We start from the raw sequence: 24899 nt of genomic DNA on the forward strand, positions 1-24899 counted from the left end.
ATATTATAATATCTAGACCCTGAACTCAGTAGTGAATACTGACACTGGAACCTAATGAAACCTGACTTGGAATTAGCTATCATTAGTATATAAAGTCATGTACATCATTGTAACTACTCAGTTCCAATATCAACTTGGATAAGCTATCTACACTTCACACTCACTCAACTCCTTCCTACCTCATCCATTGGATTCCACTCCAAAGGATATTCCAGTTTGCTTCTCTGATGGAACTCTATTCTGTCCATCCAGATCCTTAGGCTCCAACTCAAGAGTGATGTTGCTAATAGCTTCATCAATACTCATGCACTCTGCTGGACTCTGCACATGCCCTCAAGCTCACTCAATTGGCACATTCCTAACACTAGGTCTATTTGCTCAAAATGATCTCTAATCATGAGCCTGAGCTCGATGAACTCAGTAATCAAGTCTGCTTGATTTTTTGTTCTGTCTGCATTATAAACTGAAATTGATGCTGCTGTAGCTCAGGTTGAGAGTCCATGCTTGTTGATGAAAGCTTGATTAATTGAGCTCCCAGTGCAGCTGCTGTCAATTAAAGCAGTCACAGCATGGATTGATCAGAATATAAGGGTCTCAATCTGAGCTTTAGCAAGTAGATCTCATCCAGGTGTTTTGGACCATCAGATGAACTTTTGTGGCCCACAGAGTTCATCGAGCCATTTCAGGGCTCAACATCATTTGGCTTTCTTCATCCTTTCTATTATTTTGTTGATGACTTCTTCAACTCTTATTTTATAGATCCAATTATGAAGCATGGCTTTTGCTGCTGCTTCATCTCTAGCATCTCTGATGGCTTGCCATGTTCATTCAGCATTGAATGACTTGAGCCATATGGTGGGACTTGCTGCCCCTGTTTGATCTTCAGACATTTGAGTTTCTTTCTTTAGCGATTCTTTGGTGTGTGGCATACATAATTAGGGTATATTTGAATGCATAGTAGATATAGGGGTAACTACTGAAATATTATTAGTCCAATCAGTGGCCATAGGTCGTACACCATAGGGTCTTTTGGCCAGTCCAGTGGAATCACTCACTGGCTGGCCCCATCTTTTACTTCCTCCACCTTAGTTTTGGCACTGAGTTCTTCTTCCTCCTTCTGGAGCTTAGTGGTCTGCACTCTGATGTCTTTGCATATTTTCTTCTTCTTTGGGCAATCCTTCACCATGTGGCTCTTCTAGCCATAATTGATGCACTTGTCTTCCTTCTTTATCTGATCTATATCCATTGGCTTCTCTGATCTTGTGTATATCATTTCAGTTCCTGTCTTCTGTGTTTCATATATGGAGGCTATAGAGGGTCCCAATGATTTTCCAGCAGTTGTCTCTGATGGTTTGTTTGGGGTTGGCAGAGTCAATTTCTTTGAATAATCTTGCAGAGTTGATGATTCCACTTTTTGTCTTTGTTGCTCCTTGTACATCTCAATGATTTGTTCCTTTCATTCATCATATCTGACCAGCATTAAGGCTCTAATGCCAATAGCAAAAATCATCATGATGTAGGAGGAGGAGATGCCTCTCTTGAGGGCCTCAACCATTCTTCTGTCATTGGCAGTGTCATTTCATATTCTGGCAAGTTTGGCTAGGCATTCTAGCTCATCAAAATAGTCTGTGGCTGCCTTATCCCCCATCTTGTAGTCCTTGATCTTCTGCTTGTGGACTTTCTGAACTGCTAGATCAATGAATTTGTTATGGAGTATTTGTTTAAACACTAGCTATAAAGGGTATTGATAGTGTTTCTGAGTCATCAATCAGAAGTTCAGAGAGATAAGGATCCACCATGTCTTGGCCTTCTCTTTGAGATAGGAGATAGCAAATATGATCTTATTCATATCAGTTCCTAAATACCTGATATAGACCTCAAAGTACTGTTCGCAATTGATCAGAAATTGGTTGATGTCATCAGAAGCCCCCTTGAAAGGGCAGGGTTTCCATAAGAGGTCTGAGTGGCATTGAAGGACTGCTGCATTGTTGGGTAGCATGCCTATCAGGTTAGGCCAATCAGAGAATGGGAGTTGTCACCATTCTTGTAGTGGTCCAAGAAATGAATAGAGCAAGTTGTCATCTGCAACTGGACTTCCTCATGGCAGTTTCTTCTTTCAGACTATAACTCTATCTCAAATGATGAACCCTAATCATACTGCTTCAGGGTCATCTCTGATCAGCTTTTTTTCAGCACCACTTTCACTTGCTTTATTGGGTGGAGGCTGAGCCTCTAATATCCAGCTTCCTTTGCTGGTCCATAGGTTCTGGTATGAGGTTGGCAGATTGTCAGGCAGAACTCAGCTTCAAGATAGCCAATGATATGCAGGATACATGTCTAGCCCTATAATTTGCAAATCCTGCATAACACATTAGAATATGCCAGTAACTGAGGATCATTAGTCAATAGAGGACTATGGCTGAGGCTCCAAGCTGATAGTCATGCTAGTCACCAATAATAAGTCTGAAAGGGACTTTGTAAAATAACATGGTCTAAGGGTAAAAATCCTAAGTCAGGTTTGAACTTAGAAAAGTTCTACACCACACCTTAGAGAATACTAAGTCCAAGTTGGACTTAGAAATGATACCTCAACTAGAGCCAATTCTACATGCCACTAAGACAAGTATATTTTAAGACAGCTAGAGGTAATACTATAGCCAGTTGTGGAGTATTGAGTAAAGACAGCATCATCTAGGAGTAGTAAAAAGAGAGACTCAATGATCTGTGGCTAGCACTGTGAGTTTTGACTCAAATGCCTAAGTCCAAATTTCCTAGGTATCAGGTGATCTAAGGGACTTAGAATTGAGAGGAATAGAGTGGATAGGACCAGTTGACCAGGCCTGACCAGGTCTGATCGATCAAGCTACTAAGAATAACTCAGGAGATTAAAACTCTGAGTAGACAGAAAGGAGTTAGATACCCACAGGCACTGTAGGCTTAAAATAAAGCTGTGCAGTGACCAGGCAGGTCTGGGCAAGTCTAGAGGAGCCTAGGAGTGCTGCCATTCTGGAATAACAGCATAATTCTGCTTTAAACAGGAGAAATATTATTTTGAATGCTTTATTTATAGGTTCTGTATCTGTTGTTGGTGTATAAAAGAAGGGAATGGGGGGGGAAATAGGAAGCAAGCAACCCACCCCCATGTTCAGGCCTTCTAGCCCACTGTAGCTAGTCTCTGGGACAATGGATTTTGAGTTCTGCTTTGACTTAGTGATTTATTTAAGTTGCTTTGTCACTTAGAGAGGATTGGATTAGAATAATAACTGTATTTTGGGTTTTGGATTAATTTGGGTTCCAAACTATAAGGGTTTCAGCATCAGAATACAAGTTTTTCGGTTTTGAGGACTGCTAGCCAGCCAAAAGTGCAGCTAGTCAAGCCTAAGGGCTTGAGAGACTTAGTATTTGGATTTTGGAGTGCAATTTGGCATTGATTCTAAGTCTTAATTATACTTAAACATTGCTATAAACTACTCTCACAAGTATTGCATCTTTGAAAGCAAGATAGAGTTGAATAACTGTCTTTATTGACTGTTTCTTTGATTTTATTTAAGACTGCAAGAGTGCTTCTATCATACTCAAAACAACCAACCTCAACAGTATTTGGTGATTGTGTATTGAGTGGTTAGGTGTTGGTGATTGAGAGTTCATTCCTTATTTGCCTCTCTTACTCACTTAGCCATTACCAAGCACATCACTGAGTTGCTGTGGAGTGGGATGAGGGTGCTGAGTATAAAAACATGCTTTGAATAGATGGAGCCATGTATGCAGCTCATTTCAGGATGACAGGTGGCAACCTCAGTATTGATTGTATGGGTTCTGGCATTTGATAAGCTGATGGTCATTGAATCTAGTCTTTGAGGTGTTTCTTGTTATACTGTACTGCAGTGTAGTTGGTGGCTGCATGCCTTAGGATTTCAATTCTTTCATTAGTTGTAGAGTGCAAATATAATTGTCCCATTTGCAATGCTACTCAGATAGCATCACACCATAAAAAGTTTACTCCCCACAGGTAGAACTCCTGGTATTCCTGCATCCTTGCCTTCTGTATTGCCTGCCCAAGTTCTTCTTCATCTGTATCTTCCTGCAGCCCATAGGTGAGTTTCCTGCCAGTGTGAGGTGGGTCACTGCTTTCAGTTTCTTCTCCCTCATCCTTGTCATCCTCCTCTTCCTCAAGGAGAGAAACAGTGGGCAAGTCATAGGAACTCTCTATGCTCTCTTGCAGTCATGCTGTTGATCTGCTGTCCTGGCTGGGTACTAGATCCAGCTGTGGGGCCTGAAAAGTCTGAGGCATTAAGGTAGGTGGAAGCAGGCTGACTTCTGATATCAGAGTCATACCAATTTCCTTCTGTTGCTCTTGCTGCCACTACTTGCTCACAATAGAGCTGGACATTTCTTCTATACCCATCATTGAGGAGTTGTCCAACCACTCAACTCCGAAGGAACTCTCAGAGAGTGCAAGCAGAGATGTGGGCAGTGCCAGGGACTTGTAGTCTGTAATGTTCAAGGACAAACTCATCATCTCCAAACATGGTATCTGCACTGGGGGTTTTTTGGGAAGGAGGATACTACAGGATTGGGAGATGTGGGGCAGTTCATGGAGAGGCCTTGTTGCTCCTAATCCTGGCTGCATTAGCAGTAAGGACTTCTGTATTTGTCCACCATTTGGGAGCCTAAAGGTCAGAGTTGGTTGTGCTCAGCTTCCTGAAGACTGGAATTGAGAGAGAGTGGTCAGCATGGACAGGCATGAGTACTGATGCAACTTCTAGTTGGAGCCTGTATCAGTTGGGTATATCAGCTCTTGCCAGCTGGTCTCTCTCAACATTTTGCTGCTGCTCTCTATGCTGCTAATCATGCTTGGTGGCCCTCCTGGCCTGCCCTTAGAGAATGAGGTGCTCCTTCAGCTCACTACAGGATGGCTGAGGAATGCTTCACTGTTTTTGCTCTTCTTGTCAGAGGGCTTCATTATAGTTGAATGGAACATTAAGATCCTATGCAGGAAAGAGCCAGTGGATGATTTTGTTCCTGTTTTTTCAGATCTGATGCTTGTCATTGAGCCAGTCTGAGAGAAACCACCTCAGCCCACTGCTAGTTCTGACCAAATGATAGATGAAGGGAGTGGGGCTGTTAGGCTGGCCTTGAGGTATTGCATGGCAGGGTTCTGCAGCCATCTGAGTGGGACTGAGAGAATCTCTGGCATAGTTATCAATCTCAGAGGTTTGAGAGATTCTGGAAGGGTCAGAGGAGGGAGACTGCTGAAAGAAGTTCTCCAGGAGGTCCTTGTCCTCATGGTTGAGGATGGGGGTTCATTGCCAAGGGTTTCTGAATCCTGTGAGGTGATCATTGCTGTTTCCAACAGGTCAAGGAGGGTACTAGTGTCTTTCTTCTTCTTGATTGTGCCTCTGATGCAAGCCACTAGGCCCAGCTTCTGGTAGGGGGCTGATCAGAGGCTGGTGGAATGTTCATCAGGATTCAGAGATGTCATGGAGGGGTAAATTGGAGGTTACATTTTGGAGGATTTGGCAAATGTGCTGGAATTCATTATAGTGTCAGATAGCCCAAGCAGTTATTGAGTGACATCCTCAGCACAGCTGGATGATCACAAGTAAGCCTAAAAGTGTTCTGATGATAGAAGATAAGAGTTTAAAGAACTCTTGATCAAAGTTTGAGTCATTTGGTGTCACAGCAGGCATTCAGTTTCTCAGCACAATTGGGCTTGAGAAAGAGAAGCTAAAAGCTTCAAGCTAATTGTTAGACTCAAGCATCACATGAGCAGATCCACATGATAAACAGAAGTCCCTTTGCACTTTGAAAGATCAGCTGAGTTCACTGATGTAGATTCTAGTCAGTGTATCACAGGGCCTTTGAGAATTGGCTTGAGGGTAGAATGAGATAAATAAACTTTAGCTTGAAGCTGGAGATTACCAGCAAGAGCAGATGGTCTTAAATACTGTACAAGGTCTGCTAATAATACTACTGCCTTTTGTATGTTTCCAAGTCCATTGTGCCCATTGTCCTAGGGTATCGCTATTGTACATAATAGAAGGATTGTGCATCATCAGGCAATGCTGTTGCATTGAAAGACAATGACAGACTCAGCTAGTTGTGATGACTAAGCTTCATCCCACAGTCTTAAGCACTCATTCTAGTGCTCTGACTAAGCATAAATAGGGATTAATCCATGAGGGAAAGGGAAAAATCGTAACAGTGCTTATGCAGAAGTACAGTTTCTATGATTCTCTCAATGGCAACTGCAAGCTCCCAGTTGTGAATCACAACTGCCCTGCTGCCCTAAACAGTTTCCATCAAGACAAAGGAATCTTTTCATGCATAGGGAGCCATGAAGATAGTGGTTGTTGAATGGCTCATGCAATTGTCACCTGAGCATATAGCTGACTAGTAGATGTGGCCAGGAGCTGTATATTTGTCTATTGAAAACTGCCAGCATCTCCCATGCTCTATTTTCTTTGCCTTGTTTCTTCATCTCACAGCTGTTTTTGTTTTAGGATGGAAGCCACAAATCCCTTCTTCTACATATAGGCCTCTATCTGCATTTATGTTCTCTGCCACCTACAAGCAGAGATGACACTACATGCTTTCAGATGAACATCTGGATAGGATCAGGATTTCTGGATGATGTATGGCACACTGCAAAGTATGTGATATTACCCTCTTTCATGTGGCCCAAATCTCACTGCAGTTTGCACTAATGCTTACCCAATTTGATAAACACTCGTGCACCATGAGGATCAAAGGCTAGGTGGGCGCACCGCCTCGACTAAATACACCCATGAATCTCGTAGTGAATGCAGGCGACAATGAGATGGCGGAATTTCCATCCTTGCGGTCCGAACGTCGACAGTCAGAATAGGTGTGTCACGTTTCTCTGCTCGGCAAGCATAACCAATGGAATCAATCCGATCTTTCAGATGGTTTGTCTCTATGACTCGAGAGCAACAAGACAAAGGTTCGCACTAGAAAGGATGGTAGAAAAGCAAGAGGTCGGGGCGCTCACCGTTTTGACACAGAAACACTCAAGTTATACTAGATCTCATCACCTGTCTTGTTATATATTTTGACTAAGGGCCCTTTGGCGCAATCGTAACTACACTAAGTAGTGATTTATGATCTCGGTTCAAATCCGAGAGGGTCCATCTTCCTCCATTCACCGTTTTCATGTGTAGGAAAATAAGATACACTTTGGTTTCCTGATTCATTATTTATATTAGCTCGGTCATTTTTTATGAAAACGGGTCAGTGGTCACACGCAGTCTGGACTTCGTCCCGGAAACTTTCCGTACCTCTCTCGACAAACGCCCAGAGACTTGTCGTAATAGGCCCATCGAAAGCATGTCAAATCATTGTAGATTCGTAGGAGAGCAGACAATGTTTTCTGCCGCAGTGCGTATTTAATACGTAGAAGCGGCGTTGACAGCTTAGACTTCCAATGGCGGTCAGTCAAGGTCGATGTGCAGCGTTTGGAGGCAACAGATCAGACATGCCTAGCTAAATATACGACCTTTAACGAAGATATTCATTGTCCTATCTCAGACCCAACACTTTCCCCAAAACTGCAAAAAAAAAAGGTAAGAAAGATCAAGAAACGGAGTCGGTACACTTGCGAGCATCGATCGAGCATTCAGAAGTGGTAACGGGCATCACTGCAGGAGCGCCGTTTTCTGTTTCATTGAAAAGAATCTCTACCTGATGTCCTGGTTGGAATGAATGAGGCTTCCAAGCCAGTGTGATAGTCTGCTTGTATCTCTCATTTGGATGCAGAGACATGACAAAGGCTAGAAAAGACTCGGCGAATGCCTTATCATGTTATGAGCAGGTTGTGTAGCGCAGCGGGAGAAGCCAAGTCTGGAGTCGAAGGTCAAAAGCTGAGGAGCGTTGACCTCCGATCTCCAGTATTGGTTGCTACGATTATGTAAGATAAGAGTGGTGTTCTACTTCAACACTCCCCCTCGACCGAACATGTCTACGGAGGTATTGAACGTGCTAATTCGATGATAGTCAACATTAAAATTCAGATGTTACGACATTTGGCGCCAGCAAGGAGCCTGCAGATCTAAGAAAGTGACGCGCGTTTGTAGCACCTAATAGAGTACACTGTTAGCTATAATGTAGACCTCACACAGCGTAGCGATAAGCAGAAACGCGGTGAGGGTGCTCGACGGACCGTATTCAATATATATATAGTCCATCCCGACATAAAGGGGTATCGAGCTCGGCCGGCGGGATACGACGGAGCTCCTGCTTGCTAATCCAACAGCAGACTGTTGTGAAAACGAGTTTCTGGCTGTTTTCATTTGGCGACCTTCGATCGATGATAACCGGGACCTCAGGCCTCATGTCTAGATACAAACAATGACGACCACTGAAGATCGAGATGCTTCCTGATTATTCGTTCCCCACATTATCCCACCAATTGTCTTCCTGAATCATTGTCCTTAAGGCCTGAAACATCCAGGCGCTCGCCCGTACCCGACAGCTACAACAAATTCCCTGACTGTCGACAGTCGTGATCTAATTGATGTGTCAAAATGAGTAAAATAAGAAAGGCGTAGCACTGACCCAGAACCTGCGTCAGAGTGGGGTAGCCTACACAAGTAAGATGCTCTAGTACACAGGGAAAACTTATGGGAAAGGTCTCAGACTGTCTTCTGTGCTAGGACGTGATCCCATGAATGACGTTCAATCGCGTCAGCACAAGAAACGGTAAAGGCGAAGATTATGATCCCGTAAATTTCAGAAAGGATATTTCTGAAATCTAATTTGGTAGTAGTCATCTAAGCAATAAACATGGCGAAAAAGGAGGTGACTCACTCAAAGGTCTACGGGTGGCCGTCCCGATGTATAAATTTATAAACCGTAGGTCACCCTTTTTCTCTGAGATGCAAAAACGATCATGAAAATGGCGCGCGCAGTGATGATATGTCGATCCTTTTATTGCGCGCCCTATCCCTCCTAAGCTGTGGACAGGTTGGACCATGTCTGACCTGATTCCTGCAATGATGGTACCCCAAGACCTTTGAAGACTGATAGGGTCGATTTCTTCGGCATCTGGTGGATCATATACAACAACGCTCCAGTCCACAGGCAGCACACTCAAGGATGATGTCGCCTCATTGAGCTTTATAGACACTTGAGTTCGGAACAGTTGGTGACGATTCAGCCACCAATGGCATCCCATACGAAACTTGATTTGGAGATTGATTCACTCGATGCTGGAAAAGCATCTGCGAAAGCCGAGATAGTTGGGCAGGCTGCAGAAAACTGAATAGGGGTCTTTGGCAGCGTCATCCGTCGAATTTGTGAGATCGACATAGCAAGTTATGGTACGAGTGGAATCGGAAGGAAGGCGACCATAAATTGGGGAATCGTCCCTTGGGATGATAGAGCTGAGATATAGTAGATATGCGGCCGTAGGGACGTAGATGTCTCGAGAAGTGATACGTGCGTAGACGTCCCTCCAAATGCTGTTGATAAAAGGGCAGGCTTTCATAAAGGTAATTCGTCCGCTTGAAGGATGCTCGGAGTACCAGAATTCTGTGATAATAATGTCTACGAGCTCGGAAGGTAGCTGAATGTCGGAGATTGTATGCATAGCTCGTCAATGTACGTCGAAAAGGGAGAATTTTCAGGACCCCGTACTTATGTCATTTCGGAACGACTCGGGCCGGCCTCATCCGCTGAATTATTGGTGGACTATTCTTTACTGTCACACTCGACTCCTTCAATTTGGACTGTTTCCAATTGGTAGTAGGTGAAACAGCATATTCAATCTTTCGAGTAAAATTTCTCTCATTTCTTTCATCGCCGCGTTTTCTCTTTAGTGAGAGGCTGATGGGGCATAAGTAGGCTCTGAACGATACTTATGGAATTCGAAGATCAGGGGGCTTTTCACTTTCCATGCAGCGGCCCGCGCTTCTACGGAGAAATTTGCTTCTATAGATACTGCTCTGGCTATCGGAAAGTTGCTCTCTTGCGGACAATTTTCTTTGGGATACGAGGTTCTATCCATCGACTTGCTTTGCTCCTCAAAATAGTACCGCAGAGCTGCGACATATTTTGCTTATTGTCCAGGACGACCACCACGGGCCGCCGAGTATTTTCCGTCCGAGCACACGTTTAAAATCCAACCGCAAGGCCCAAAAAATGATTCCAACGGCCCATCTTCCTTTGACCGGTATCTCTGATGTTGGCGCCTATCCTTACCGCTGTTCTATGCGCTGGTAGTGTATGGGCTTACAGCGATCCACCTTCAGGCGCCGTCACCGTAGGCTCATCTGGGACGTATGCTACCCTGTCAGAAGCACTAAACGATACCTCTAGCGACGTGCGTTCAAATTTTTCTTCGGATACTCTGGTTGACTGACTTTCATGTAGATGTACTTCGTCCATGCTGGCACCTATACCGAACAGGTTTACATCAACAGGAGCGACATCAAGATTTATGGTGAGACCACGACTGACGATAATTACACCAGTAATAGTGCGTGTCGGAACCTGATCTCTCTGAGCCTGACCGGCCTTACTCCTGTGGACAGCGGTCACCATTAGTTACGGCTTGGGAGCGAGTGAAGCAGGCTCGAACGATGCTAGCGGTACAGTCCGTGTTCATGCAGAGAATGTTGCGCTGTATAATCTGAACATCGAGAATTCCTTCGGCGAGGTGGGTTGTTCATGTGACCCTGGAGATGTGATCAGTACCTGATCAATGCTCTAGGGTGTATGTACTTATTTCATTCTTTCGTCGCGCAGATCTTGACGCCGATGACATAAAGGAACAAGCTATTGCTTTGAGTGTCCAGGCTACCGACTTTGGTGGGTATGGACTGAGTATCGTCGGCTATCAGTACGTTCTTCAGAACCTGCTTTGGTACCGAATCTTACTCTTATATAGGGATACTCTTCTGGCGAACGTTGGCTAGTGAGCAGTTGCTCTGTCTTCTCCGCACCCTTTGTTGATAGCCTCGGCAGTGAATTTATCGCTAATTCCTACATCGAGGGTAACACAGACTTTGTGAGCCCCCTCTGTTTCCCCGTCTTCCACTGACTCCCTTATCCGAACACAGATATTTGGACAAAGGGCCTCGTAAGTGCCAGTCCTGCTCATTCCCATGCAATACCAATGTCCCGCAGTCTCTGGATAACCGGTTCCGTGATCAAGGTCAGTTTCCTCTTCATCGTAACCCCCCCTCCATGGATTTACACCTGCTAGACTCTTGGTGACGGATGGATCACCGCTTCCGGACGCTCTTCAGATGACGCCTTTTGGTACGTTATTGACAATTGTGAGATCACTGGTGCTGGAGGTGCATACCTCGGGAGACCATGGAGGGATTATGCCCGGGTCGTGTTTCAGAATTCGGTCCTAGGGAGCAATGTCCCGTCCGAGGGATGGTCCATTTGGAATGTCGGGTGAGTCGCTTGTGATGGTGTTGGCTGGGCTGAATCTTTCTTTCCGTAGTGATGAACGGTATTGACTCTTCTTTGTTGTTCTCAGATGGGTGGTACTTATGATATTCTATGGTAGTACTGACAACGTGACCTTTGCTGAATACGGTAACACGGGCGACGGGGCTGATACTTCTGGGCGAGCCAACTTCTCAGAGGTTTTGGATAGCGCTGTGGATATTTCGACAGTGCTGGGTTCGACGAGCTGGATTGACTCGTCGTTCCTGTGAATACCTTAGTCAATCTTCATACAGATGAAACAATGCACTTAGCATATATCATTTTCTGTACGCGACTGCTGTCATAGTGAATAACTTGTGTAAGGTTCACAAATACTGAAGCAAATTGATAGTTTAAGGGATGCCTTAACTTCGGCCGTGATTTTAGATGGGCCAGCTCGGGCACAGTGCTCCAAGGCCTCTGCCGTCACAAAGTAGAAAGCTCGACGGACCGAAAATGTCAATAGCTTCGCGGGGCACGTAGAGATGGCAAAAACATGTCAGAAAACGACTTTTATTTGCCATGAATAACAGTTTACAGGGGGGAAGGTTCAGCTTTGCCAGGCATGGAATCGTGTACTGCCGTCCCCAGAGAAGACGGGATAGAAATAGATGCATACATGCACATTCCAGGACAAGTGCTCTCCGAGTCGCAACACAGAGAACAAGGTCGATGCAGCGAGTATTCCGGCAACGCAATAGCTCTCGCTGCATGATGCCTTCTCCCATCTTCGTCCACGACGTTGTCTGTACCGCAGAGTAGCAACGATTCGAAAAGAATGCAGGCATCCAACCCAGCAGAGAATGCCAAGGGAAAAAGTGGTAAGTACAGCCTTTAAGCGGTGCACTGTCATTGCCGGCACCCGTGCCAGTGGATATGCACAACCATGGGAACCCAAGTAACAAAGCGTGTCAAAAGTAAAATCCGGCAGCCAAAACGTTCCAGAATGCGACCTTTCCTTGCTCTGTCTCCAGTAAAAACACTGCCATGGCCGCTAGCGACTACGTCGACGACGATAAAGAAGAGCTCGTTGCGCCTAACATCGCCAAATAGGATTCACATGACATTTGAGCCGTGGGCTAGGTCGACGACGACCTTCGCGCCAATTTTGTGTGTACATTGATGGATCCCTATGCGCAAATGTCGCTGGCCCCGATACCAGAGCAATCGCAGAACTGGGCGTCCGCTGCGCCCACCAACCTTACAGGAAGAATGGTTCCATCTGTGCGTTCTAGGCGCCTATTTTTTTGCAATGAGCACTGACCAGTTCCTAGGTCCGTCCTCCTGTGACGACCAAACCCACCGATGAGCAGTTCTTCATATACGATGATCAAGGCCACTCAAAGCCTAATCCTCACTTTCTGAGGGACCATTTCTTCCAAGAAGGCCGCTTAACAGAGGCACACGCCCTCTATATCCTCGACCAAGCGACGAAGCTGCTGAGCAAAGAGAGGAACCTCGTCGATGTCAGGAGCCCTGTAACGAGTGAGCCTTCATTTACTGTCTGATGTGTTCGCTCCGCTTACTGAGTTAGTATGCGGTGATATCCATGGCCAATATGTGCGTTCGTGCCACTCGTCACAAGCCTACCACTTGATGCGTTCAGCAGTATGATCTCATGAAACTATTCGATGTCGGGGGCTCGCTGAATGATAATTGCTATCTATTCCTTGGAGACTATGTTGACCGAGGTTGTTTCGGAATCGAGGTACGTCCAGTTGAACCTGTATTCATGCTCCGCTGATGTCGTTGGCAGTGTCTGTTGTATCTATACACTCTCAAACTGTGCTATCCAACAAAATTTGTTCTACTACGAGGTAACCATGAATGTCGACATCTAACTGAATATTTCACCTTCAAGCGAGAATGTGAGTCACCCTGAATTTCGTTTCCTTCGCATCTGAGTTTGATCAAGGTCTTCACAAGTACTCACAGGTGGTGTACGAGGCTTGTATACAATCATTCCAAGCGCTTCCCCTTACCGCTGTAGTCGATGGCCGATTTTTCTGTGTTCATGGTGGCATATCACCCGAGTTGGTATCACTTGACGATATACACAAGGTTCGTAGATTCAGTGTCGTATTGGTTTGGATTCGACGTGACTGGTACCTTTGCTACAGCTGAATCGCTTTGGAGAACCAGGCTCCAGTGGACTCCTCTGTGACTTGTTATGGGCGGACCCCATCAGTAATTTTGGGAATGAACAGGAACCATCGGCCATCGGCCGTATACCCCCAGGAACTCCCTTTCTCTCCAATCAGACTAGAGGATGTTCGTATTTTTTCACGTATGTTCTACATTCCTGTCATTCCGTCCTGGTCTAACACGAAGTAGTTATGATGCTGCGTGCGCGTTTCTGGATCGGACAGGTCTCCTCGGAATAATACGAGGACACGAAGCGCAAGATGCTGGGTACGGCCTTGCTCCATTTCTAGTCCTTTGCTCATATTTGATAGATACACCATGTACAAGAAGACTCCACAGAAAAAATTCCCTTCGGTCATTACCATATTCTCCGCCCCGAACTATCTGGATGTATACCATAATCGCGGAGCCGTGTTGAAATATGCAAACAAGAATATAACGATACGACAGTACAATTCTAGCTCACATCCTTATTGGCTCCCCAACTTTATGGATGCTTTCACGTGGAGTCTACCATTCGTCGGTGCCAAAAGTAGGCTGCTTTTGCATTCCCCAGGGAGTATTGATTCAAGCGTAGAAACGTGCAGTCACGGAGATGTTGTTGGCTGTTCTAAGCGTGTGCAGCGAAGAAGAGCTCGGCGAGACAGATTCGGACGGCGAAGGCGATATTCAGGCTCTAGCAGAGGCCACAAGGGATAATCAACGGCGAGAAGAGATCAAGAACAAGATCTTGGCAGTGGGGCGGATGCAAAGAGTGTTCCAGATCCTTCGGTTTGGTTTCCTTACTTTCTTGAAATCTAACTGGAGCTGACACTCACCTGATAGGGAGGAAGCTGAGACAGCTTCTGAACTCACAATGGGAGACGAATTATCGAGGGGTAGAAGCGACGCGCTGGGTGTTCAGCAAGTCGGCCGGAGCATTCGAACCTTTGCCGATGCGTCCGTGGTCTTCTTTGTCTTCTCTCTGGCCTTGAGATTGATTCTCTTTCAGACGCCGATCTGATATGATGAATGAGCGGATCCCGACGTTCGAGCCGACGGTCCCGGGGACGTTCCCTGTCCCTAGTATGAGATACCCTGGTAGAAGGGGAAGTGCGGAGGGTGAGGGTTTCGACATGGACACCCTGATAAGGCGGACGCTGGAGGAGAACGACGCCAGTGGAGTCGTTGAGAGGCTCGCTGAGAAATTGGCAAAGGAGAGGAAGCCGACAGGTCGGCCAATGCCACTGAAGAGGCATGAGACAACATAATTGCGGCGTGGAATGGACTGCAGGATCTCGCTTAATATTTTCTATCTGCCTTCTACCTCAGCAGTGTACTAATTTATGCACGATTTTAGCAGATTTTCCCATGAATGGAGGCTTTTTTACTTCCGTCCGCCTTTGGCATGATCGTGTTTCAGTCGTTCTTGCTACGATGTGCATACATGCATTGTCCTAGACTTCACTGCTCCACGTATCAAACCATGAGTCAGGTTTTGGATGCCAAGGAATCATCATCATTGTGCAGCATTTTTACAACGTGCGCTGTTACGGCTGAGACATTGACAGGCATCTGGTGGCAGTGGCCGAAATGATATATAAATAAAAAGGTGTTCATTCCAAGGAGCGAGCTTCGATCATCCTAGGGCGACCGCGTCAAATAACTACGCTCATGTTCGTTATGTCTGCCATGTCCTCCATGTTTTTCCTCTTCTCCTTGCTCTCTCTCTTCTTTACCGGCACGGAGGCAGCTGCCGTTTCAGCAATTCCGACTCTTTCGTACAAGTTCACCCTTGCTGCATTGAACACGTCGCTACCAAACACGAATGACACGGGTGTGCCCTTGGTACTCGGGCAAAATGGTGTGCGGCATCTTTTCTTCGTAAAACAGGCTATTTACAGGAAACCTAGGCGCAACTGATGGAATGACCTTCGAGGTGACATCGGCGAGTGGTACCCATTCGGCACGCTTCTCTGGATACTTATCATTTAAGTTTCTAGACTTACGCGTCATATCCATACAATGACTATCCTTATATCTCGCTCAATGGGGGCAGTCTCAAGGCATACCGCTCTTCGGGCATATCCATCACGAATGCCACCACAGTACAGAGTGGGGGAGAGCTCGAGTGGGCCACGAGCAGTTTTTACAGTGCAACCCCTGGTACGAGTTACTCTGCAGTGACGCCCCCATCCGGGAAATATGCTGTTCTGGCCGTGTTTGGGAATGTGGATATGTGGTCCCTGTGCCCTTCGAGGGCGTTCCGTGGGCAGAATAACGTGATATATAATGTTTCTACTGTGGCCTCTCCATATGCGTCGTATATCCCCTCGGATTGCTGTAAGGTTACGTTAAACATCGTGCCGTTATAAATTAGTGCGTTTCTTAATACTTCTTCACAACACTCAACTTAATCTTGAAACTTTACAGAATGCCTTAGATAAATCTTCTTACAACAACTTTTGGGTGCTTAGTCCGTTACAGTTTAGTTACTAACTACGCACTTGTCTGTTAGATCACCTATTATAGCCGTTTGTATACAGGTTGACAGTCTGTGATGGTTTTGTGAATGATGAAAAGAATGCTTGGACTTGGTCATAAACCGGACTTTGGGGACTTCGCGCGCACAAAAGGGGATCCGAAATAGCCTTAACCGCAAAAGAGCGCCAATGATGGTTTGGCGCCGCCATCGCCGCACGAATAGCTAAGACTTCTAGACAGCTTTCCGGGATAACATGAGATAAGGACTGCGCGAAAGGACCAGTCTTAGCGTAGGTCAAGAAGAAATACACGATACAAAAGCAGGTTGGATACAATTTCTTTGAATTACATCAGGTCTGACCGGGGACCTCTATTACTATACACTTAAATAGCACGCAATTAGTGAAATAAGTAATAGTATCACCAAGAAATGAAACAGCTCGGCCCTCCATTCAGTCAATCACAATGATATCGTCTTCCAAACGGTCATCAACACCATCCATCAGGATGACCCCATCCTCATCCAAGCGCTGCTTCTTACTCGGACTCGAGAGTGTATCCACCTTGATGCGCTTCGCCGAAGGCTCCACATCATCATCCGTGGGCGCAGACCGCTTCAGCGTCGACATCTTCACCGGGGAGTCGGGTATCACTGCTTGCTTGGGTTTTCGAGGTGCTTTGGGCAATGGTGATGGGAGGATAAAAGGAGGAGCATCGGCTGCGTATGATTCACTGAGAAAAGCATTAGCATCTCGTCTGACGAAATACATGAGACTTACGGTAACAGTCCAAGAGCGACGGTGATAGTGCCCCATTCCCCCTCTTCGTCCGCAATTGCAAGGAGCTTACCTCTCGAAACGTTTAGGCTCTCGAGGCTTCGCTCAAAGTTGTCATCCCAGTCCGGATCGCTCAAGACCCGTTTGTCCTCATACACGCTCACTTCTCTAGTGTCATCCCCCATAATACCTTTTACTACATCACCCAGTGTCGCTCTTGATGGATCACACAATACTTTCGTATACGTATCCCTACACACGCCGCAGCTGGGATTCGGAGGACACATTCGTATCGCACTGAGAGGCACGGATGGCTTGTTTGCATGTATATGCACGCTCCGCAGACTTGAGTATGATTTCCGTAGAAGATGGAGCGCCTGCAACACGATCAGGCCGGATACTATAGCGTTCGTCGTGGCAATAGCGGGTATGATGTTGCCTGCCATTTCTAGAGATGGTTTTGTCATTTAAACTTTCCGGGGTGCAAACAGATGATATATACCTTTAACTTCCCATCGTGTCTTGCCCTCTATACCATAGGCAGCGGAACGAAGATTCGAGGAAGCCGTGACAAAGTCTAACGTATCATCGTCGTCCTTATCGAATGAAATGATTTCTTCTCCGGCTTGCAAACGAGCAGCCAGCCGTCCCGTGCTGCAAATCACGTTTATTTCCAATAATTGGGGCTATGGAGCATGACTTGCCTCGAAACAAACAGCAAAACGTTATCTCTCAACGACAACGGACGCTGATCTTTGATAGCGGATGAATGGCCATTAGCTGCCCTTGAAGTACTAGCTTGCCTGTTCTGCCCATTCGATGGATCGTTCTGTCGTAGAACAAACGTGTCGTCCAGAATTGCGTCAAACTCTAAAGGGATTGGGGGAGCCCGAGATCTCCACATATCGGACATTGCTAAGAGGTTTCGGATATCCGATTTAAAGATCTATATATGGCGTCAATACTCAACGACAAGCAGCAACGTGTTGATAACCTTTTGGAATACCATCTTTGCGGCGTCTTTTGAAGGTGTCCGTAGCGCTTTACGAACGCTCATGAATGCTTGAGCTTGTTCACGCAGAGTTGCTATTTCTTGCGCTACGTGAAAACAGTAATCAGAATGCCGAACCAAACTCGGTTGATGAAGGGCTTACCGTTTTCTCCCTGTTTCTCGGCTTCATCCAGTTCACCAGATGCGTCCTCATCTTCACCGAACAGCTGTCTGCAGTGTGTCACTACCTGAGAGTGAGCTGAGCCATAAAGAGCTGCACCACTCACCCCATGAGATAACTCTTGCTCCATACTATGCAATGTATGGGCTGACTTGGCGTTGACCGGATAGTACATACGGGAAAGGTTTTCGGTGTTGGTTTAGGCATGCAATCAAAGCATTCGGTAAGGTCCTGTGCCACAGTTAATAAACGACACGAGGATCGGAGAAAAGGGGCGTACCTTGACTAACGGCTGGACTTGGCCGAGGTAGCCTGCTGTCCCTGATTCGACCAAGGGAACATTGGCCGCCATACACATCTTATTGACGTGTCTCCGGGCATCTATGCGATTCGTGAGAAAAGCCACTAAGTGAACTTGAAGACATACCGAGGTTGTCCAAGGCGTTCAGCACGAGATCAAAGTTTTGAAACCACTCAATGTCGTACTGCGTATCCTTGATGTTAGCGAAGATTGGTGTAATTTTCACGTTGGGATTGAAGGACCCGGCAGTCTGAGCGGCAACCTGAACGGGGCGTCATTGCAGCATGGAAAACAAAGACGCCAGCTGTCCGCACCAGAGCTTTACTCTGCTTGACATCCTTTTTCCGAAAGAGAAACTGGCGGTTGAGATTAGACACGTCAATCGTGTCGAGATCGAGCAGCGTAATTTTTCCAAACCCGGTCAATACGATGTTTTTCACTGGGTGTAGATAGCGTTAACAACATGAAGAATATATAACTAGTTGAGGAACGCACGAAGCTCGCATCCAATTCCACCAGCACCAACCAGAAGAACTTTTATATCAGGTAGACGCGCATGGAGCTCGGGCCCAAGAATGGACTCTGCATGAGCTGTTCGGCGACGAGCAGTAGACATTGCAGAGTACAGTCCTTCGGTATGGACCGCGGACAGACGTAAGAAAAGATGAAAAGCAAAAGAAGACAATAAAGCCTGGTGCGTGCAAGGCTTTTCTTCGAATCCTCACGTCGGTCGACGCGGTGGAATAAGTGGGAGATACGGGTCACACGTGACACGTTACTTCTCTTGTGTGCCTGAGACGTTGAAAACAAACAAGTATTTTCTCACGCTCCGCAGGATTCTCGTCCCGGCGGTGGACATGGTCACGGTCCATACGACATTGCTCGTGTGCAAGTGGAGTTACCAAGCAACCGGATGAGTTCATCTCGAAAAGGTATTGACCGATATCGATTGTAGCTCGTCCTGGTATTTATTTTTCCCCATCCATTGGCCGGAAGCATTTCAATTTTTATTCAGGCAGCTTCTGGCCTATTTCCGGTTAGAACATTCACACTTTTTTCCCGAGGAATCTCATCTACTTATCGGACCCAACACTGTTGTTTCGCATCATGACATTGCCTGTGAGCTGTGTTGCCCTATCAACGTGACCACCCGCAACGCCGCAGGCAACGTTTGCCTTCCACAATGGCGACCACCACCCCGACTGGCCTTTTGCGCAAGAAAAGGAACTTCAAGGCCCTCCAGCTTCCCCCGACGCCTATAGAGGCCGCCCCGAATGGCCTAAATGTGCCTACTCCGCAGCGAACTGGCATGCGCTCGGCCCTATCAACTACGCTTGCCGACCTCAATGCAAATTCAAATACCAGCGAGACCGAGCCAAATAAACGATTCGGCACGCTGCAAAACGATGATTTCAGGAACTTGGAGGAGCTGGGAACCGGGAACGGTGGGAGCGTTATCAAGGTCGAACATTTGTCGACAGGAGTAATCATGGCCAAGAAGGTGCGTGCATACGGAGTCTATGTGGGTGCTAGTGGAGTGGTGCCAAGCTAATTGACCTGTAGATCGTCCTGATTGACGCTAAACCTGCCGTGCGGAAACAAATTCTTCGCGAATTGCATATCATGTACGATTGCGACTCGGTGTACATCGTGTCTTCGTATGGTGCATATCTCACCGAGCCCAATATCTGTATTTGCATGGAATTCATGGACAAGGGCTCCTTTGATGGTGTCTACAAGAGGAATGGCCCCATTGACATCCGAGTGGTTGGCAAAGTCGCGTTCTGTGTGCTGGAGGGTTTGCGCTACCTCTACGACGTTCACAGGATCATACATCGAGGTTCGTTTTTCTTATAACATAGCCCTCTTATAACATTTTTCTGCAGACATAAAGCCCTCCAATATTCTACTAAACTCCGCTGGCGAAATCAAACTCTGTGATTTTGGAGTCTCTGGCGAGTTGATCAATTCCATCGCAAATACCTTCGTGGGGACATCGATTTATATGAGTGTATGCCGTTTCCATCACCAAATTATATCGTCGCTAATTTTCGTATTCATCATAGCCTGAACGTATCCAAGGTGGAGATTACTCCGTCAAGTCCGATATATGGTCTCTCGGAATAACTCTAATCGAACTCGCACATGGTCGGTTTCCTTTCAACGACTCAGACTCGGACGACGAGGATGATATGATGGAAGACTCCCTCCGCCCTCCTACTATTACCCCCGACAGCCCGTTCAGTCGGCGGAGAAGCAGAGGTGTATCGCTTCATGGATCACTCATGACCATGAGCATCATTGAGTTGATGCATCAGATTGTCAAGGAGCCGGCACCGAGGCTTATGGCAATCGGACCGGATGGGAGGAGACGGTTCCCCGTCGAGGCGGAGGAGCTCGTTGATGCCTGCTTGGACAAAGAGCCAGAGAAGAGGAGCATGCCGGGTGGGTTGGCGGTAAGCTATTTCTCTACTGATTTGAAAGACGAGATTTGACAATTTTTTTTAGCAATTCAAATGGATAGAGATGTCCAAGAATGATCCCATAGATTTGAAGGCGTGGGCTGCTACTACCTAGAACAATTCATTGGCTCTGTGTTATGTAGGTGTATGTGTACCATTTTCGCGCTATTATTCTTGGATGTATAAGCATCGGAAACTGATAACGGTGACATAGAAGTGTGTACGTGGAAGTAATACATTAGAAGTTATGAACTCATCATATCATACATGTGAGTTTGCGTGCCATGATTACAAGGCCGTCAATTAGACATTTGTTGGCTGGGTAGGGGCTGGCTGTCCAGTCCCCGTATGGGTGCTTTCCGAAACAACTCCCTTATTTTTCTCAATCCGCGTACCGGTATTCGCATCGGACGCGAGCCCATGGGCCGAATGCATCAAGGCCATGATACCCAAGAGCATCAACAAAGACCAGCCTATCCAAGCGAAAGCAAGAAGCGTTGACAAGATGTTGCATTGCCTCCCGCCAATGATACACCAGTTGCGACCCGGGAGTATGCGGTTCTGAAGAATAAAACAGTTGAAATTAATGTTGGCGGGAGAGTGAGAGATGACTTACGGTGGTATACACGGCACCGACGAGCCACATCACCCACAGGATGGCAAGTCCCAACAGTTCAAAGGGAAGGTACCGGGGATGCCTAGCGTTATCTCGGGAGCTTGCAGCAAGCTCAACAAATATCATGAGCACTCTATCTCTCTTGTCAATTGATTGTACGGCTTGGGAATATGAGACGTAGACTCACACGAGTGGTACCCAGAGCACAGTGAGGATGGAAGAAACCAGAAGCTCCACGATGATAGGTTCTGGAAGTCTGTTCAACTAGAGATCAACCCTTCAGATGTGGGGGACGTACCATAGCCTACACCATAACTTTTCGTGAAGTGGATACGATACGCCGTAAGGGCCAGCAGGATGACGGCAACAGACCACTAGGATCATCTGGTAAGCAAACACTTCGAGTAAGAAGACCAAGACACTCACGAGTAAGGCGTAAAAGACCGCGCGACTTAGAGTGTAGCTGTTGGTACCTCTCATTTGATCTTTGTAGGGGAAGTGCACGATATGTGTAATGATTCGCCTAAGCCCCGTCCTTAAATGCGCGCCATGGAAGGGCCTGACGATGACATGACCTCACTGTATGTTTCATGGTATGTCATCACAAGAAACTTTTGAAACAATCCGTGCTTACAAGCGCGTATCTATCAGTCAGCCAGTCAGCGTCATTCTTTATTGAAGGATTGTATATGAAGCAAAAAATTTGACGAGTAACGTTCTGGTGACTTGCAGAAATTTGTTACGCAAAAGCGGGACCATGAACCTGAGAGTGGGAACATCAAGGGACGCGCCGTTTTCGTCAACTTCACCTTGCGCCGCATCGGACGCAAAGATAAGTGGTTCGCTGCCGGGCTTCGGCTCCGATGCTTTTAACCGAGTTCCGCTATTCTACGTCTCTACAGACTCCTTTTATAGGGGTCAATATATAGCATTTCCACTCTCTCCCTGATGATATCCGTACAATGAATTGTTACAGTTTATTTCATTAAATCGACAGAAGACGCCGATAAGGAACCGTATTCAGTGTTCTGCAGCCTGCCCAGTTACATTGGTTTTCGCAGATGCTTTCCCAATGTCAAGCGAATCAACCTCGAAATCAGGTGTCGCGTTGAATGGCATTGGCGCTTTTTGTATCGTCACCAGCTATTTCGAACTCGCGTTTCTATAGTCCTCGAGCAAGTACAAGCACAGCTGTGTATGTACCTGTTGACTGGAGCATCATCGTCGATGACCTGCCAGATGGTGAAGTCGTCGGTCTCATTGCTCTCCGAAAATCATGGGTTCCCATTATCACTTTTGATGTAGTGCAGTGTGGCCGAAACTTGGAGGGATATGGTTTAAAGCATGAACCTACCCCGCCGTAGAGAGTGAGGACACCTCTTTTTTTACGCTTCTGCTGAGTTAATGACTACTACCAGAACAGAAAAACATCTTCTCTGGAAGTCATGAAGACTTTGATTTCACGTTAACTCATGTAACGTGATTCAAAGTCGCGCTTGGGATAATGTTCTGTCGCAAGAAAGGAAGGTTTATCAATCATGGTGAAGACTACCTTTACTGTTTTGATTCTCTTTGTGATGTGTCCGCGTATAACCGCGTATCTATCAGTCAGCCAAGAGGAATAAGTTACAGGATGATTCATGTACAGAGTGAAAAACTCGACTTGTAACTTTCTGGTAACTTCAAGAGACTTAATATGCAGAATGGGACCATGGACCTGACAGTGGGAACACCAGGTAGGCTGGTGAGATACGCTCTTTTTGTCACCACCAGGCCGCTGCTCTGGACGAGCAGTGAGACTCAAAACGGCCTGTCTACATCCTGTCCAGTGAGTGCCTATGCAAAGGACTTTAATGATACTTTGAGATAGCAAAAAAATGAACAGATGTCAAGGAATTCCCGTAGTACTTAGGCCATGAAGCCTCGATAGCTAGAGACGAACATGGAACTAGAATTTCTACACATCCGCGGTTACACTGTATTCAGTATAAGTGCCATTATATTCTGGGTTATCTGCAGAATCATAGGAAATTTCTCCTTGAGCTCACAGTCCCAATTGGGCTTACCCAATTGCCTTGGGGTCTCCCGGACATGAATGAAACCACAGACGGGCGGATTAAAACCAAAATCGCAGAATGTGATGGGCGGTGTCGGTGAAGAACGATGACCATGACTGAGAGCTTTACCAGCCGACTGAGACGAAAAGGAGTATTCAGACTTTCTCCTCCGCGAAATCTCTAGCATTCCAAATGACGTGGCAAGATCGTCTTCTCTTGACGTCTTATGCTGAGACTCACAATACGGGGAGGTAGAAAGATTTGGGGTCGAAGCCGTCCGGTGGTGCATAGGGACCGACTTCCCATGCAACGAACGTCCCCTGGGAACATGATGAAGCGAGGATGTCGACGAGGCGTAACGTTGAGGCAGTAATACAACTGGAGGTCCGGACAAAGGGTGCTGTGACATTATGTTTTCCGAGCCATCGGTAAGCTGGCGTATATCTGGCAGCGCTCCATTAAGAAAAACATTTGAAAATGATAAGTACCCATACAGTACTGTGGTTCTCCGAGGCTGTGATGAAGTTTCGAATTCCTTTGGTAGTCTCTATAGTTCAAATTATCAGAATACAAGAACTTGAAGAAGAGCCTACTTCTGCATTATCGTGCGGTTTAAAAGACCCTATTTAGAAGCTCGAAGATGGAACTTGAAAAGGATGGCCTAAGATGAAACAGGCGCATGTCTCATTCGGACCATCGGTCCGGGATCTGGTAAATTAAAAAAAAAAAGTATTCATTTTGATCATTATTTTTTTTCCTGGAGGGATACATGACTGTTATTCTGCGAAATCAGAAAGATACGATGCAAAGATCCAATTGCACATACATCAGAGTAATTGCACGAGTCCTCCATTGTCCCATCCCAGTCCACCACCACGTCCAGACCCGTATTCATCAGGATTTTAACACACTCAGATATCTCATCTAACTTCTGTAAAAGTGTGAGCCTGCAGAGCCTCCCTAGCCTCGACGGTATTATGCTCTTGAACAAATCCGACGGCAACTCCGGAAAGTCGTCAGGGTTGAAGATGCAGGTGTTGTAGGTGTCCAACGTTAGCTCCTGCAGGTTGGGAACCAAGTTGCGGGCTCCATCCCCTAGGCGAAGGGTCTCAAAGACATCGGGGTAGTCACCATCAAGCATGCCCAGATAGGAAATCTTAAGATGATGTATATTAGGAAGGTTCGGAAGCAGGGTGACGAACGGTCCGCTTTCAGCAAAGTCACAGTATACCGAGGCAGGTGAGGTTGCATCTGGAGATCGCGAGAAAATTGAGGACCACGTGGGCATCGTTGGGATCACTGATATTTGAGCGCTTGGAGCCCTGGGGTAGATAGCCGATGAAGCATTGAGTGATTTTCAACTTCCAATGCCAGAATCTGGGGAAACTGAACAACATCGTAAGCGTGCCCTTCAACACGCGATTCATTTTCGCCGACGTGGCCGAAT

At 46.4% G+C, this 24899-nt stretch overlaps 11 protein-coding genes across 11 annotated transcripts; 5 read left to right on the forward strand and 6 right to left on the reverse strand.

Moving 5' to 3' along the window:
* Positions 1 to 8298: 8298 nt before the first annotated feature.
* BT62DRAFT_1081312 (uncharacterized protein) lies at positions 8299 to 9616 on the reverse strand. The gene is made up of 3 exons (XM_043179659.1): positions 8827 to 9616; positions 8575 to 8770; positions 8299 to 8526 (listed from the first exon to the last, which is right to left on the reverse strand). The coding sequence occupies exons 1-2, from the start codon at positions 9191 to 9193 to the stop codon at positions 8652 to 8654; spliced, it is 486 nt and encodes a 161-aa protein (XP_043033291.1). The 5' UTR covers positions 9194 to 9616; the 3' UTR covers positions 8299 to 8526; positions 8575 to 8651.
* On the reverse strand, positions 9218 to 9607 carry BT62DRAFT_1013417 (uncharacterized protein; the record flags this gene model as incomplete). The annotated part of the gene is made up of 1 exon (XM_043178065.1): positions 9218 to 9607. The coding sequence occupies one exon, from the start codon at positions 9605 to 9607 to the stop codon at positions 9218 to 9220; it is 390 nt and encodes a 129-aa protein (XP_043033292.1).
* Positions 9617 to 10198: 582 nt separating the features above from the next.
* BT62DRAFT_912352 (pectin lyase-like protein) lies at positions 10199 to 11690 on the forward strand (the record flags this gene model as incomplete). The annotated part of the gene is made up of 10 exons (XM_043183856.1): positions 10199 to 10339; positions 10390 to 10495; positions 10551 to 10675; positions 10788 to 10858; positions 10907 to 10933; positions 10984 to 11026; positions 11079 to 11098; positions 11146 to 11173; positions 11225 to 11424; positions 11540 to 11690. 10 exons carry the CDS (start codon positions 10199 to 10201, stop codon positions 11688 to 11690), a joined length of 912 nt encoding a protein of 303 aa, XP_043033293.1.
* Positions 11691 to 12415: 725 nt separating this feature from the next.
* BT62DRAFT_687857 (Metallo-dependent phosphatase) lies at positions 12416 to 15033 on the forward strand. The gene is made up of 12 exons (XM_043181877.1): positions 12416 to 12684; positions 12735 to 12945; positions 12995 to 13020; positions 13070 to 13168; positions 13217 to 13328; positions 13376 to 13521; positions 13581 to 13747; positions 13795 to 13872; positions 13917 to 14137; positions 14193 to 14376; positions 14431 to 14544; positions 14597 to 15033. Exons 1-12 carry the CDS (start codon positions 12583 to 12585, stop codon positions 14853 to 14855), a joined length of 1719 nt encoding a protein of 572 aa, XP_043033294.1. The 5' UTR covers positions 12416 to 12582; the 3' UTR covers positions 14856 to 15033.
* A 24-nt stretch (positions 15034 to 15057) lies between these two features.
* On the forward strand, positions 15058 to 16058 carry BT62DRAFT_688057 (uncharacterized protein). Its single transcript, XM_043181878.1, has 4 exons — positions 15058 to 15448; positions 15498 to 15532; positions 15588 to 15963; positions 16018 to 16058. Exons 1-3 carry the CDS (start codon positions 15259 to 15261, stop codon positions 15957 to 15959), a joined length of 597 nt encoding a protein of 198 aa, XP_043033295.1. The 5' UTR covers positions 15058 to 15258; the 3' UTR covers positions 15960 to 15963; positions 16018 to 16058.
* Positions 16059 to 16362: 304 nt separating this feature from the next.
* On the reverse strand, positions 16363 to 19066 carry BT62DRAFT_976503 (uncharacterized protein). Its single transcript, XM_043189235.1, has 11 exons — positions 18813 to 19066; positions 18632 to 18756; positions 18444 to 18579; positions 18297 to 18397; positions 18123 to 18247; positions 17999 to 18066; positions 17839 to 17942; positions 17549 to 17790; positions 17347 to 17498; positions 16848 to 17292; positions 16363 to 16800 (listed from the first exon to the last, which is right to left on the reverse strand). Exons 1-11 carry the CDS (start codon positions 18931 to 18933, stop codon positions 16521 to 16523), a joined length of 1899 nt encoding a protein of 632 aa, XP_043033296.1. The 5' UTR covers positions 18934 to 19066; the 3' UTR covers positions 16363 to 16520.
* Positions 19067 to 19168: 102 nt separating this feature from the next.
* On the forward strand, positions 19169 to 21035 carry BT62DRAFT_938591 (kinase). Its single transcript, XM_043187566.1, has 6 exons — positions 19169 to 19281; positions 19333 to 19818; positions 19881 to 20157; positions 20204 to 20328; positions 20384 to 20773; positions 20826 to 21035. The coding sequence occupies exons 2-6, from the start codon at positions 19501 to 19503 to the stop codon at positions 20892 to 20894; spliced, it is 1179 nt and encodes a 392-aa protein (XP_043033297.1). The 5' UTR covers positions 19169 to 19281; positions 19333 to 19500; the 3' UTR covers positions 20895 to 21035.
* Positions 20796 to 22041, reverse strand: BT62DRAFT_688195 (uncharacterized protein). The gene is made up of 6 exons (XM_043181879.1): positions 22030 to 22041; positions 21822 to 21974; positions 21694 to 21769; positions 21583 to 21643; positions 21396 to 21528; positions 20796 to 21340 (listed from the first exon to the last, which is right to left on the reverse strand). The coding sequence occupies exons 2-6, from the start codon at positions 21873 to 21875 to the stop codon at positions 21083 to 21085; spliced, it is 582 nt and encodes a 193-aa protein (XP_043033298.1). The 5' UTR covers positions 21876 to 21974; positions 22030 to 22041; the 3' UTR covers positions 20796 to 21082.
* A 111-nt stretch (positions 22042 to 22152) lies between these two features.
* BT62DRAFT_1013423 (uncharacterized protein) lies at positions 22153 to 22759 on the forward strand (the record flags this gene model as incomplete). Its single annotated transcript, XM_043178066.1, has 3 exons — positions 22153 to 22312; positions 22372 to 22495; positions 22564 to 22759. 3 exons carry the CDS (start codon positions 22153 to 22155, stop codon positions 22757 to 22759), a joined length of 480 nt encoding a protein of 159 aa, XP_043033299.1.
* A 445-nt stretch (positions 22760 to 23204) lies between these two features.
* Positions 23205 to 24397, reverse strand: BT62DRAFT_688337 (uncharacterized protein). Its single transcript, XM_043181881.1, has 4 exons — positions 24279 to 24397; positions 24046 to 24209; positions 23947 to 23999; positions 23205 to 23896 (listed from the first exon to the last, which is right to left on the reverse strand). The coding sequence occupies exons 2-4, from the start codon at positions 24051 to 24053 to the stop codon at positions 23367 to 23369; spliced, it is 591 nt and encodes a 196-aa protein (XP_043033300.1). The 5' UTR covers positions 24054 to 24209; positions 24279 to 24397; the 3' UTR covers positions 23205 to 23366.
* BT62DRAFT_688383 (uncharacterized protein) lies at positions 24055 to 24883 on the reverse strand. Its single transcript, XM_043181882.1, has 2 exons — positions 24279 to 24883; positions 24055 to 24209 (listed from the first exon to the last, which is right to left on the reverse strand). The coding sequence occupies exons 1-2, from the start codon at positions 24738 to 24740 to the stop codon at positions 24198 to 24200; spliced, it is 474 nt and encodes a 157-aa protein (XP_043033301.1). The 5' UTR covers positions 24741 to 24883; the 3' UTR covers positions 24055 to 24197.
* Between the last annotated feature and the right edge of the window lie 16 nt (positions 24884 to 24899).

This window comes from Guyanagaster necrorhizus (genome assembly GCF_019112545.1).
Source record: "Guyanagaster necrorhizus MCA 3950 unplaced genomic scaffold BT62scaffold_61, whole genome shotgun sequence".
Lineage (NCBI taxonomy): Eukaryota > Fungi > Basidiomycota > Agaricomycetes > Agaricales > Physalacriaceae > Guyanagaster > Guyanagaster necrorhizus.